General features: G+C 46.0%; 1 protein-coding gene across 9 annotated transcripts in view; it reads right to left on the reverse strand.

Moving 5' to 3' along the window:
* The window catches only part of JADE1 (jade family PHD finger 1), a 55,940-nt gene that overhangs the window by 24,409 nt on the left and 17,463 nt on the right, over positions 1 to 14,068 (reverse strand). For 5 of the 9 annotated variants that reach the window (XM_036997865.2, XM_036997866.2, XM_036997867.2 and 2 more), the window contains exons 3-5: positions 4,500 to 4,585; positions 4,069 to 4,173; positions 1,424 to 1,581 (exon numbers count right to left, since the gene is read on the reverse strand). In XM_036997865.2, coding sequence (XP_036853760.1) covers positions 1,424 to 1,581; positions 4,069 to 4,173; positions 4,500 to 4,585 — 349 coding nt within the window. Of the gene's footprint in view, positions 1 to 1,423; positions 1,582 to 4,068; positions 4,174 to 4,499; positions 4,586 to 7,050; positions 7,109 to 14,068 lie in introns of all 9 variants that reach the window. The other 4 variants (XM_073237046.1, XM_073237045.1, XM_017646723.3 and 1 more) reach the window with 4 other exon arrangements.

Consider the following 14,068-nt stretch of genomic DNA (forward strand, 5'->3'; position numbering starts at 1 on the left):
TTACTCCCTGAGGAAATGCTCTCCACAACACCCCACTCAGAAGAAATGTCAGCACGTGAGATGCTCAAGTCACCCGCTCCCTAAAACAGAGGCCAGCGTCAGAGACCCCTTACATCCACACAGCTACACCATTTCTGGCTGCCAGGACTCTGTGGTAACATCAACCAAGTGGTCCAAAGAGTTTATCAAAGTATTTTCATCACCCTTATGATTACCAGAGTTGAGTTTCTCTACACAACACTGAGATGGTGTCCTACTCAACCAAGAGCAGGGTTTCAGCAGAAAACTTCCGTAAGCTTTTAATGCCTGTTTGTCTTGTGCCAGGCTCCCAAATAAAATGGAAGGATCCAGTGAGCGATACCTAGGATGGGACTGGGGATGCCGAAACAATCGGTGCCATGCCCCAGATGCAGACTCTAAAGAAACACCCTGGGCTTATCCCGAAGAGCCCAAGGAAACCTTCCACACCCCAGGCTGGAAGTCTGGCCTAATGAGGCATCTGATTGGTCATTTAAGCCTGTGTATTTACATCAACATTTGTCACAGAGGTCTCAAAACAATAATCATCAAATCTGATCATCTCAAGTGCCTGAAGCGACACCAAGTGGGTGAGGGCTGACAGGTAAATTCAGTCTACACTCAGCAGGGTGAAAGAGGCCATTTCCCCAAGGAGGCAGCAGACTGAGAGCAGGGGAGCCCAGTGCCAGCCAAGCACAGAGGGCACTCGATCCGCTCTCCCTATCAGAAGCTGCTGGGTCAGCGGAGCTGGGTAGCAAGGAAATGAGCACACCAGCCCCAGCTTTATGCTGAAGCAGGTCATCAAGGACCCAACCGCCAAGACCCTGAAGGGGAGAAGTGGGTTTGTAAGTAAATCCAGAGAAAGCCTTACAAGAACAACAGGGCAAAGGCCATCCACAGAAAAACCCACCAATACGTGTCTCTTCCAAAGCTCCCCTTCTACATACCCCTAAGCCGGTCGGCCTCCTCACACCTGTTCTCCTGCAACAGGGAAGCAATCGACCACTGTAGGACCCAAGAAGTGACCCTTACTGGCTTCTGTCCAGTAGAGCTCCTCTCCAGACTCAACTTGATTTGGGTGATTGGGGGTAAGAGGTTGGGGTGCAAGTGCAGGAAAAGAGGAAGCAGCTGTGCAAACATCTGAATTTCTCTCCCCAAGCCAGGCACTTCCCAGATTGCTCTCCTCTCCTAACAGGGCAGCACCTTCCCAGTAAAGCAGCAATGCTAAATTCTGAGGCCCACAGCCCTCAAAATCACTACGACCCTTTGGACCAGAAGCGTGTTTCCACCACCTCTCTATTTCCACTTGAGGCCACACATTATTTCACAGCTAACTCAACCATTACTCCTCAGCCTCCTGGCTGCTGGGGCAGGAAGGCAGTGGCAGGTGGAGAGGCCCGTCTACCTGGCCACAGGCTGAGGGACGGTCCCAGGACTCACGGGCACCTGGACCCCTTTCTCCCACTCCTGTCTCCAGGGATCTGCCAACACATAGTACTCATCCGGGTTCAGCTGGTAGGAATCATGCAACTTCATAGCAGTGATCAGGTCTGTCCGAAACACCTGGAATGGGAGAGAAAGGGTCACTGATTGATATTTACATTCTTATTCAAAACACTGGCAGCTGCAGGGTAACCATGGAGCTGCCCTGTAACAAAGTCACTGTACCAACAAAGAACCGGGCTGACCTGTACAGGAAAGCCCTCTGCCTGTCATGCCCTCGGCCTCTCTCAGGCTTGGTGCTGGCAGCTTGCCCCGCTCACTCACTCCCACATCAGCTATGCAGAAGTTTCTACAATAGCAGCAGCTTGCTGTCCTCCCCTGAAACACTTCTGAGAACTCTCAGTTCAAAGGAGGGCTGCTGCGAACATGCGCCTAAGATCCTAGAGGGAGATATTTCACTCAAGGGTGCTCTTTTGGTAAATGTTTAAGAAATAAAACTCCACTAACCATGTAACAATTTTAATCCAAAGCTCAGGACCACTAGGGCCTCCTCATCTATACTCAAGACTGCCACCACCCAGGGCACCAGGGCTTTTACAACACGGGGTCTGGGAGGCCAGGCCCTGGATGGCTAGTGCTAGGCAGAAGCAGAGGCTGGAAAAATCTGGGAGAGAGGCAATGACAGACCCATGGTGTCAAGTCAGAGAATAGGCTTGTAAAGAACATGTTTTTTGCACAGCTTTATCTGGCAGAAGTTCTTCAAGGGAAGCGGCACTTGCAGGGACAGATGAGGAGGGGAAGTAAGGGAGGGAGGGAGGAAAGGAGAGAGAAAGAAGAAAGCAACTCCGACCCTCTCCTTGTCCTGTAAAAGGCAGACCCAGAGACTCAGGTACCCCTCTGGCAGGACAGCTCCTCAACCCCTCACTGCAGGCCTCGAGGGGAGCCCCACAGAGGTGGCCTGGACTGGGCCGCACCCGCAGCCCCTCAGTCTCAGGCCTACACAGGGAAGCTCTGACCCTGGCATCAACACGGGCCCCAAGTTGTATTTGGCACAGAGCATGCCTGCATCTGTAAGCTACACTCTCTGTTTACACAAGTCACAATGCTGAACTCTCCCTTCTTGGGACAGGGAGTTCTTTCGTGTGCTGCTAAGCACAGTTCACATTATATGCCTGCTAATAGGTCCATGTTTGTTTTTCCTGGTGGCTTTTCAGGCTGGTGACCACTTTAATAAAATTCACCATAATAAAGTCTGAGGCAGTGTCTAAATAAAAAGGCCAATTCTTCAGCTTGCCATTTTTGAAACCAACTTTCTTTCCTCAGCATGCCACTCCTGTTTTTAAAGTCCCAGAAACAAGCAAGAACCTGGCTGTACACCCTCTACAAAAGCACAAGTAAGGTCAGTCCCCTTAGAGTGCTGAGCCCGTGAAGCAGGTGCCTGGTCCACATGTGCATGAACTTTATCAGCCACACCTTCCCCACCCCCAGAGAGAAAAGTCCTTTAAAACAAAGTCACAGGTTTACATCTTCAGGAAGCAAATTACTTAAAAACACATTCAACTAAGTCTTATAAGCAAAAAATAAGGGAGTTTGCCAAAGAAGGAAAATCAAACTGAAGCAACGCGATGAGAAAAGGCAGCCCACCATTCCTTTATGCAAAGACACAGATGAGGATAGTCAAGAACTGAAACAGATGCCCTCAAACGGACTCCCGAGGCCCTGGCAGAGTTCGTTAGAACTTTAAAGGAGTTTGAACTCAGAGCTACACTCAGAGAAATTTCAGAAAAAGTCTGAAACAAAACATAGCCGGCACCATCCTCACTGCTTAGTGCCACCCTGGAAGGGGGTTTCAACTACACCCCGGGGCACACGTGCTCAACATGGTGCCATCTCCCTAGGAGAGACCCCTGTATTCCTGCCCTGAATGAGAACAGTGTAGTAGCATGGAGCAGAGCTGCTCCAATACCACAGAGAATGAGGGGCTACCACAGGCCCTCACAAGGACAAAGGCCCGGCATGAATCAAGTCAGTGAAAGGCCGCCTTCCTGAGACCACTTGGTCTAATGTTGGGATGGTTTTCTGCAGTGCTGAAGGATGTGGACCACTTTCCTCATGAAGGGTTTATTCCACAACTAAATCACCCCGATAACTCAACACAGTGCCCCCAACATTCCCCTTACAGTTGGAGAAAAAGAAGTACCTCCTGGAACGTGGGTCTCTGCTCGGCCACCACAGGGTGAGGCTGTCTGTGAAGTCATCCCTTTAGGAGGCAGCACAAGACCAAGGAGCTGAACCAAAGACTCCCTTTCCCATAACTTGCTCTCCTGAAAACTGTGACAAGCTAAAATGCCTTTTCTTCAATCATTTAACTCCTCAGAGCCCAGCAAAGGCTGTCAGAGAATACAGATTTCAGGACTGGTAGGGACCCCTATTCAACAAAGGCCAGCAGGAAAATGCACCTAAAAACAATTTTAAGTATCGACAGATGAGAGCGAGAGAGAGAGAACAAAATGTGGGGGAGCAGGGAAACATAAGATGAGAAACAAATTGGAAAAGAAGGGGAAAAAGCCTTAAGCATAATCCCCAAAACAGAACTCCCAGAATTACATTGGGTTGTTGCCAAACAAGCCACAGACTCATGGCCACAACTAACTTGAGGCTGGCAGTGACTGGCAGCAGCCGAACCCGCTCATCTCCTGGCCAGAGGAAAAGCTGTTGGGAGCCAGCGAAGATGGAACAGAAAAGGAAAAAAAGAATATAATTAATAATAATAGCTAACATTGACTGAGCACTTCTTTATGTGCTGTATGTATTAACCTCTGTGTATTAACCCACTTAATCCTCACAAGAATCCTATGAGGTAAACCACCTGTGAGAGCCCCAGTTTAACAATTTGGAAACTGGGGCACAGAAAGGTCAGGTAACTTCCCCAAGATTGCAGACAGACATCAGTATCAGTCAACCAGGTGTGTATGTCAATTGTATGCACTCATGCACACATGGATAACGTGCAAAGTCACACAGCATTCAGGAAATACCTCTGAAGGTTTTCGATCTTCATGTCTAGAGCAGGAACTTCTCCTGTGCTGGGATCGGGAATTCTGTGACCAAGTAGTTGACAGGCCTAATGACACAAATATACAAACAGGAACAGTTAGAAGTACGCAAATCACTGAGTGTTCAAGGGGCTTTTTTTTTTAACCACTCTGCAGGGCTCACAGCTCAGTGCCACCTAGGAGGTGAGCACCAATGCTCTGCAGGAGCTCTTCACCTGGACAGAGCTTCTCTACTTCCCTGTATTTAAACACTCACCACTTTGCACAGCAGACCTAACAAGATTTTTGTGGCAGCGCTGTGCTCAGGGATGCTGCATCCCAGATACAACACAAAGGAGGAGGAGAGGCCTTATAAGAACACCCTGCATGTGGAGCCATCCCTGTTAGCCTGAACTTGAGATTCAAAATCTCACATTGGTAAAAACACAAATTGAAAAACATCTGACTGAGTTTCAGTAAACTTTCTTGATGCTAAGGTCATTATGCTAAATCCTAAGGCCACCCCAAAACTAAAAGGAAGTTTTGACTCCACAAAGCATAAAAACTTAGCATTCCCTAGTATAGGAAATACTCAGACCTACGGGAGAGACTAGGCATGATAGCCAAATAACCTTTCACAAGAAAATGCCAATTGGCTCTTTTCTGTGTCTATCTTCCACAACTAAATAACCAGCCCTGTTGTCCAGCGTCGACCCAACAGGCCACAGAAACTGGAAAGCTCACCAGGACACGTGCATCTCCCAACTGCCGCCAAGCACACTCCCCTCTCAGGCCTAAGACCTCTCCTCAGCACTGAGTCCATCTAGCTTGAGACGCCCCCTCAGTCTCGCTGGCAGTTCTCTTCCCTGATGTCCACGCTGTGGTCCTCATCTTTCATGCATCCCGTTTAACATTAGTGTTTCTCCTTTATTCTCTGGTCTTGCTCCAAATGTTCTCCCTGGGGAGTGCTCAACCTCACCCATGGTCCTACCCAGCCTGCCACCACACTGTCAGACCTGCATTCCCACACTAACCTCCCACCCAAGCTCCAGGTCCACGCCCACCTTCAGTAAGACGTCAGGTTCAGTGTGTTCAGTGTTCCTCAGATCAGTCAAGTCAGAACTACAAAAACCAGGCTCAACATTTTACACAAACCTGTTTCTCTTAAAATTCTTCTGGGATGAATATCACAACCATTCCTACTTTATGTCAGAAATCTTAGAGTCATCCTAGACATCCCTCACTCAGAACACATCCAATCAATGGCCAAGTCCTATCAATTCAATAGTCCAATATCTCAGATTCCCAGACCCTCTTTCTCCACCTCTTACCACCTGTCATATAGCCAACTGCAGTGGCCTCCTCCATGTGTGGGTGACATACCACTGCCAGGGAGAGGGAACAGCCCTCACAGCCACGAGCAGTATGTGTCTGACTTCCCAATAAATCATCTCCTCCCCAAACATACACAGTACCATTTCCCAGAAGCTAACAACCCCCCCAAAAACAAAAGCCAAAACCTGAAGGAACTGCCATTCTACCAGTAAAATCACTTGTCATTCAAAAAGGAAGTTCTTACCGCTACATAGTCTGAACAAGGGACACCAAAACAAAGCACCCTTACAACCTGGGCATGTGAAGGAACAGACTGTGCACACAAGCCTACCATCAGGTTTGCGATGCCCGAGACTAAGGGGGACTACCGAGATCCCCTCTGCCCGGGAACACGCCGGCACTGTCCCTGGTCACCACTTCAAGGCCTGCTGCTGGGTCGGCAGAAGTGGATGGTGGCCTACTGTACTGCTCAGTAAATACTTCAGAAAATTCTGCTTTTACAAGTAAGTCTGCCTCTTCTGACTCCAATGAACAAGGACATCTCACCCCACACTGAAAGGAATATTCTGGGCACACTGGGGTGAGCCTAACTTGCACAGGTTCCAAATCTGGTCTTCACTTTCAAAAGAAGGGAAGATAGCCCAGTTAGGGGCCTGGAAAAGCAGGCGGCTGGGTAGCCCAGGTCTTTAGAAAGGCCTCTTGTGCCCTCTGATCCAGCAGGCCACCCTCCTCCCAGCCCAGGAGCTGACAGAAGAGAAAGAGGAGAATACAAGCAACTCCAGGTGGATGCCCAGGGGTCAGGGAGGGGGAAGGCAATGCAGAGTGGAAATGGAAAGGATTATAAATGATAAAGAACAAAACAAGAAATTTAAAAAGAATCATTGCTATACTTTAAAAACTAATATGGGGTGAAGAGAGGCAAGTTTTATAGTCAAACACCTCCAGAGTTAAAGCAGATACAACAGATTCACTCGTTTTTGGATTGGGGGACTCTCTTTCCTCTTCTTGGGGATATGTCAGGATGCCTCCAGGGTAGTTTCCAAGTTTCCCAGGAAGCCTGAAGCTTTGCTGGCATAAAACACAACTCAAGTAATCGCAATCAATTATAAACTTTTCCTAGGCCTGCTTTTGTATTCTTGAAAAATCTTATCTGCACCACATTTGCATTTAAAAACAGATATCCAAACATGCTACAAATTTGGTTATCTGAGAGTATTACCCAAGAGAAAATTTCTGGTCCACCCAGAAATAGTCTGTTCCTCTTCCTTTTAATGTACCTAATGCAAAAGGAGGAAGAGAAAAATTAATCCTATTAAAGTCACTGTGCAGAAAGGGAACAAATGGATAAAAAGCTAAGTTTAAATTATCACTGACAAAAGGAACGTTCACAGCTTATTTATAAAGGCCAAAAACCAGAAACCACCCAAACATTCCCACAGACTGAGTGAATAAACAAACACTGGTGACCCATACAACAGAATAAGGCCCAATCAAAAGCAACAGGCTGTTGATAAATGCTACATGGATGAAATAATTATGTGAAATAAAAGAAGCCAGACAAAAAAAGTACATACTTTATTATTCCACTTATAAAAACTCTGGACAAAACTAATCTATAGGGACAGAAAGTAGATCAGAGGTTGACTGGGCAAAGCAAGAAGGTGGATTACAGTTGAACCTTAACATGGGTTTGAACTGCACAGGTCCACTTACATTCACACTTTATTCAATAAACATCTTGGAAAAGGTTTTGGAGATTTGTGACAATTTGAAAAGAACATTTTCTTTTCTCTAGCTTATTGTAAAGAATACAGTATACAAATCAGATAACATTCAAAATACATGTTAATCAACTTTGTGTTAACAGTAAGGCTTCTGGTCAACAGTAGGCTATTAAGTTTTGGGGTAGTCTAAAGTTATACACAAATTCTTGATAGCATGGGGTGGGGGCATAAAGGGGGGATAGGTGCTCCTAAGCCCCATGTTGTCCAAGGGCCAACTGTGTATTAAGTTTTATAATTTCATGGGTGTGAGCATGTCAAATGTATCAAAGTATATACCATAAAGTGTACAGAAAACAACTGATGATTTTCTATTCTCTCTTAACAGTAAAGAGAAAGAAAGGGCTCCCATTTATTTTACACAGGTGGTTTGTATAAAGCAGATTTTGCTGCTAAAAACCAGGTGAAGAACCGGATAGTGAACTAGAGGATCCTTCCCTGCCCAGCAGCAGTTCTTTACTGCTGGTGATCTTCTCATTTACTTGCTCATATCAAAAACTATGTCAAGCCATCAGAGTAAGACACAGATATATATATATAATACACAGAATACCTAGTTGGTGCTGTACATACAGCAGATTCTCAACAAAAAAATTTTTAAGTGGATAAAAATACAATGTCATTGCTCAGGACAGTCATGTTCAACAAGAACCATCACTGTATCACTGTAACTCAAGAACTGAAGGTGGCTGTTACCAAGAATATACTCCTGTTTTTACCTACTACAAGATAGGCTTCTGAGCTCAAGGAAAATGAGGTCATGGAGAAAAAAGCAATAACGCTTTTAAAGGCAGCTCAGTGGAGTCATTCCTTCCTGACTGGAATGCACCAGCATCTACAGAAACATTCACGGGCAGTCCACACACAAGAAACTCAAAGCAAGGGTCTTGATGTAACTACACCAGTTTCACTCCACACAGCCGTGCTCTCTCCAGGTACTTCCCAGATGGTCAAGAAGGTTTCAGACTATTATCCAAACAAAAATAACTCACATCCCTTTTTAACTGAAAGTTAAGTTACAGAATATTTTTTTCAGTTATTTGGGTGGAAAAAAATTAATTGAAACAGAAATGAGAGTATTTCAAAAACCAAAAAGGACTGGGGGACAGTGATCTGTGGTACAGCAAAACACCAGCCACAACTTAGGTCTTAAAAACTATATGCTGTGATTATATTAGGTGGTAGTGTGTTTTGTTTTTGTTTTCAGAGTGCTAACATTTGATACTGAACTAAACTAATGAGATGGCATTTAAAATTTTATTTTCCTGTTGCTTGCAGGAGAGGAACTGGGAACTTGAAAAATTTGGCAGTAGTATCAAAAATTGTCTTATGGCCCATACACAAGATATTATTTGTCCAAAGTTAAGTCCACTCTAGTGACAAGTTTAAGTGACTTTAAAAATTCTTGACATGCATACTGTTTGAGTAAGAACAATCTTTTATTAAACAGTGAAAAGAATGGGGGAAAATGTTTTAATACCCCCAAATTCCATTAAAACAGAACTTTTTGGTGGTAATAATAAGTAATAAAAGGCTCATAGATTGAAGCATCTTCAGTGTGATCCTGTGCACGCACAACATTTTGATCCCTGCTCTCTGGTCCTATTAGGCAGATATCTCAAACACTCTTTGAAATATTAAAAATAGCCATGCTGTCTTGCCCTAAATCTAAAATAAGAAAAACCTCAAGAGTACATCTCATACATATTGCACACACTTCCCACATTTGGTAGTTCATGTGCATTACACCTCCCAGGATGTACAGGGCCTGAAAGGTTCAGAAATCAGAATGAATGGTGGTCTGGGTGTTCACACCATCACAAAATGCAAACTATAAAAGAACCTTCCCACTGAGCAAATGACAAATCTGTGTCTCAACCACCACTTTTGGACATTAAATAGTACACTGGTATCTTTAGGACTGTTAAACCAACTTAACAGAAGAAAGCACTTAGGACCAGCAGGCCAGCCGTGTCACAATCACGCACGGGCCTGAGACACACACCTATGCACCACTTCAAGGCAAGGCCAGCCCTGCGCAAGTAGAGCAGCGTATGGAAATTCCCACTGGAACGTAAGTTAACATACTGTAGCTATTGACTATTGGCTTTCACCACTAGAGAGTATAAGCCTCTAATACAACTGCCATTTCTACAAGAGGTGGGCCATCCAACAGCTTTTCCATCCCAGTCAGCTCCATGGTCCAACTCACTTTCACCTTCCAAAATACAAAAACTTAATTAACACACAGATTCAAAGAACTGGCCTAGGAATGTTTCAACATACTTAAATATACTTGGGCCTTTAGCCAACTGACACACCCACCCCCCTGCTGAGGTCCAAGTCAAATGCCGCAGAAGAAGTGCTGTGGACTACACTGTTGTGTGCTCGCTGCTCCTGAGCCCAAGGTGACTTCTGCCTGTCAATGCCAAAGCCCAGTCACAGGGCAGGTTTGAAAAGGGGCCAAGCCATCTCCATGTGCCTTGAGAGAGAACAATTCTGTAATATTGCCAAAATTTCCACATTTCAAGAATTCCTATACAACTCCTTGGTGTTACAGTATACAACTAATGAGGGAAAAGGAGCAAATTAAAGGTACAGTCAAGCAGGAATAGAACTGGAAACAGCATTAACTTTTATGCAAAAGAGAAACCACAAAGACTTGCAAGAAGGTAAGCATGCACAGCCAACTAATCATAAGAAAATGGAGGCAAGTCATCAAAAAATGTAAAGAAATCCATTAAATGCAGTGAGAGGTAAAAGGCTCTAGAGCAGAAAGTAGGTTTGATCCACTAAAAATTGTGTTCGTTCTTCTTAAATTCTTATCTGTAAGCTGAAAAAAGCCCAGAAAAACAAAAGTCTTCACAAAACTTCCTGTTTGCCACTTGGCCACCTGTTTCACCAGTTGCGGAATCCATAGGTTTGGATCTCACTCAGCTCCCCCTTCTGCCCCCTCAGTACCACAGGTGACAGGGCAGTCCGGCCAGAGGACTGGCGGGGACAGCAGTGTCTCAGTACCAGCGCGGGCATGGGAACTGGGGCACCAGAGGCCGCCACAAGCCGCCTGGTTCCAGATTCCCAGCCACACCCACAGCCTTCCTCCAAGGAGGTCAGCCCGACCCTGAGATTTAGGAAATTGAGCAGAAAAAGGAAGTCCTCCTTCATAACTTTAGGAAAAACTTTAAAGTATCAGCACACTTCCCTCATTATTTGTGGAAAGTAAAGGAACCAATTCCCCTCTGGGTCTTTGATCTAAAAACAATTTTAAAAAAACACCATTTATATTTGGCTCCCTTATCCTAGCCAAAGATCCCTTATTTTGGAAAAAAGAGTTTGTTAAATAGACATTATTCATCAAGTACAATTTAATTCATTTCTTACTTTTATAGGAAAAAATATAAGGATGCTGAACAGTTAACTGTCCTGAGATAACCAATAATACATAATTCCTGCCAGAAGAAAGGACACTTGACATTTTAATTACTTCTATCTCCTTTAGGTTTTGTGAATACTGAAAATAGCTGGTGGAACCCATTTCCACATTTGCCAAAAATCCTAAGGACAGAGTTTCCTGGGCTGGAAGGCAGGAAATGAAGGGCCTGTTTCCCTGGCCACACCCTGGCACAATGTGTAACGTCAGAGATTGGCAGGGCCACCCAGTCCCAGGAGCCCAGCAATTAGAGCGGCACCCCACCGCACTTTATCCAACTTCAGGCTGGTCTTCCAGGGCACCTGGAGAAAGGCGTCAACAATCCCAGCTGCAGCTGGGTGAGGGCTTGTGCTGGCACAGAAAATGCTCATCCATCTCCAACTGTAAATACCGCTCTGCTATTCCCTGAGACCCAGCCAGAAAAGAAACGTGGGCACCAGCCCTAGAGGCAGGGGGCTGAGCCATGGCGAGGGCTGGAGCTGGGGCCCCCACTGACGTCTGCAGCTGCCTCTCCGCCACTTGGACATTCTCTGTATGTGGCTGGGAGCTGCTGCCAAAATTCTATCAGGACTACAGGCTGGAGAGGCTGGGGAATGGCCCCTGCACACTCCCAGCCCTTTTCCCAAGTGCCCAGATGTGGTTGAGAGTGGGCTCAGTTCTGTGGACCTGCCTGAAGGGACAGAAGACACCCACTTGCACCTCTAGGGACCTACTCAAGACGATGGGATCCAAGGCAAACAGGCAGGCTGCTGGCCAGGGCCTCCACTGTGAGGCAGCTGCCCTCAGAGAGGCTGGGAAGGTGCTCCAGGGCAGGGATATGTGCATATTTTTATGAAGTTTGGCATTCCAAGAGTTCTTAGTGAGAGCCGCTAGGTCACCACAACCGTCATCCACCAGGATCACCAAACCATTAGGCCTGGACAACCAGCACAGCCATAAAGCATCAACACACGCTTTATACTGAACCGACTATGCGACAAAAAGGAGGGCCTGCCTACCTCCACCAGCAACTATCATACTTGACCTCAACCATCACCAACAGATCTCCAGGTCTAGCCAAGAGCAGAACTGAACCCATCTTTGTGTTCTACCTGGTTAACCCGCCAGTACCCCATATACATGCACCTTAATCTTCCACCCTCACCTTCTTTAGGGAGGCTACCACAGATGCAAGCTGATGAGGAGGAAGAAATAAAGACCCATAGCCAAGAAGTGACTTCTGATGAACATGCCTTTCTTTGGTGGGGGCTTTGGGTACTCCTCCTCCTCCCTTTCTAACCAGAGTTCTGGGTGGAAATATGTGTTGAGATGAAGCATTTGGTCTTCTGGGGCTGTTAGGGGCTGAGCTGTGCCCCCCCCACAAAATTCTTATGTTGCAGCCTGCCCCTCAGAATGTGACTATATTTGGAGATAAAGCCTTTAAAGAGGTGACTAAGTTAAAATGAGGTCATTAGGGTTGGCCCTAATCCAATCACACTGGTGTCCTTATAAGAGGACATTCAGACACAGAGACCCCAGGGTGCACACACTCAGGGGAAGACCATGTGCGGGCATAGCAAGAAGGCAGCCGCCTGCAAGGCGGGGAGAGGGCCCTTGGGGGAAAGCAAGCCTGCTCACACCTTGATCTTAGACTGCCAGGATCCATAACTCTAAGAAAATAAGTATCTGCTGTTCATTAAGTGTCTGTGGTATTTGCGATGGCAGCCTGAGAAGACTATTACAAGGGCCTCTGGAACTGTTCTGGACAGCTGAGAAGGACTATGGTAGGCCTCAGCCCAGAACTGCACTGTCTGACATGGCATTCACTCACCACATGTGACCTTTTCAAGTTAGTAAGAATTAAGTAAGACTTTAAAACTCAGTTCCTCAGTTACACTAGTTCAGAACATTTCTATCCTATTGGGCAATTCTAGTCCAGAAAGGGGATGGCTCCAAGAGAACATTCCAAGAGAACCTTTTCTAACCCAGCTCTCCAGGGAGGAAGTGAGGTGGGAATGAGAGCAGAGCAAGCATAAACATGTTGCTCAATGCCAAAAAAAAATATTAAAATAGGACTCTTAGTCTTTTAAAGGGTATTATTAGTATGCAGAGGTATAATTCATGAAACCTTCTTATGATTAATTGTGAGCCTAAGGGAGATTGTTTTTTAATTGCTGCAGGACAAAACTGTGTACTTGAGCAAGGAGCAAACATTTATTAGGTATTTATAACTCCTGAGGACATTTAGGGCTTTTTTTGTTTGTTTTGTGTTTTGTTATCATTAATATACACTTACAATGAACAACATTGTGGTTACTAGATTCCCCACATACCAAGTCCCCACCACATATCCCATTACAGTCACTGTCCAACAGCGTAGTAAGATGCTATAGAACCACTACTGGTCTGGAGGACACTTTGATAGGCACCACACAGGACAGAAAAGAAATACCTAAACATGTTTTGCCTCAAGGAATAAAAAGCGCATTAAGTAAGTATTAGGAAAAATACGACATGAGGACCACAAATGACAAGTGCTAAGATGTTCAGAGGCACTCTTGAAGGCTCTGACATGTGGTTCTAGCTGCCTGTACCTGGCACAGACCCTCAGTGCCTCTCCCTGAAATAATAGCCCCTCTCCTTAGAGCCCCTACTCCTGACTCCTGTGTGTCTCTCCCTCCCTCACCCTGTCTACTCCTGCCCTGCGCCAAACACCAAACACCGGCAGCTCCTACGATCCGCCCCAAAAGTCCCAATCCCTAGGGCTTCAGTCCCGGGCCTGCACCATCTGGTCACAGCTAACCTTCCCACAAACCCCAAGCCCCCGACGGCCCTCCCTCTAACTACCAATTGTACTTCCCACTGCCCCAGCCTGGGTCCAAAGCTCCAACCAGAAAGCCACGCTTTCCTGTTCTTCAGCTTCTCACATTTCTGGGCCCCTCCTGTGTTTCCCATCCATTAGTGTGGCTGCCCATGGCAGCAAAGCCTTTCTTTCTAATTTGCAGCTTCTAATCTGCTGCAAACTTGGAGACCCAAAAACAAAAAAA

This window comes from Manis javanica, chromosome 5, assembly GCF_040802235.1.
Source record: "Manis javanica isolate MJ-LG chromosome 5, MJ_LKY, whole genome shotgun sequence".
In the NCBI taxonomy this organism is placed as follows: Eukaryota; Metazoa; Chordata; class Mammalia; order Pholidota; family Manidae; genus Manis; species Manis javanica.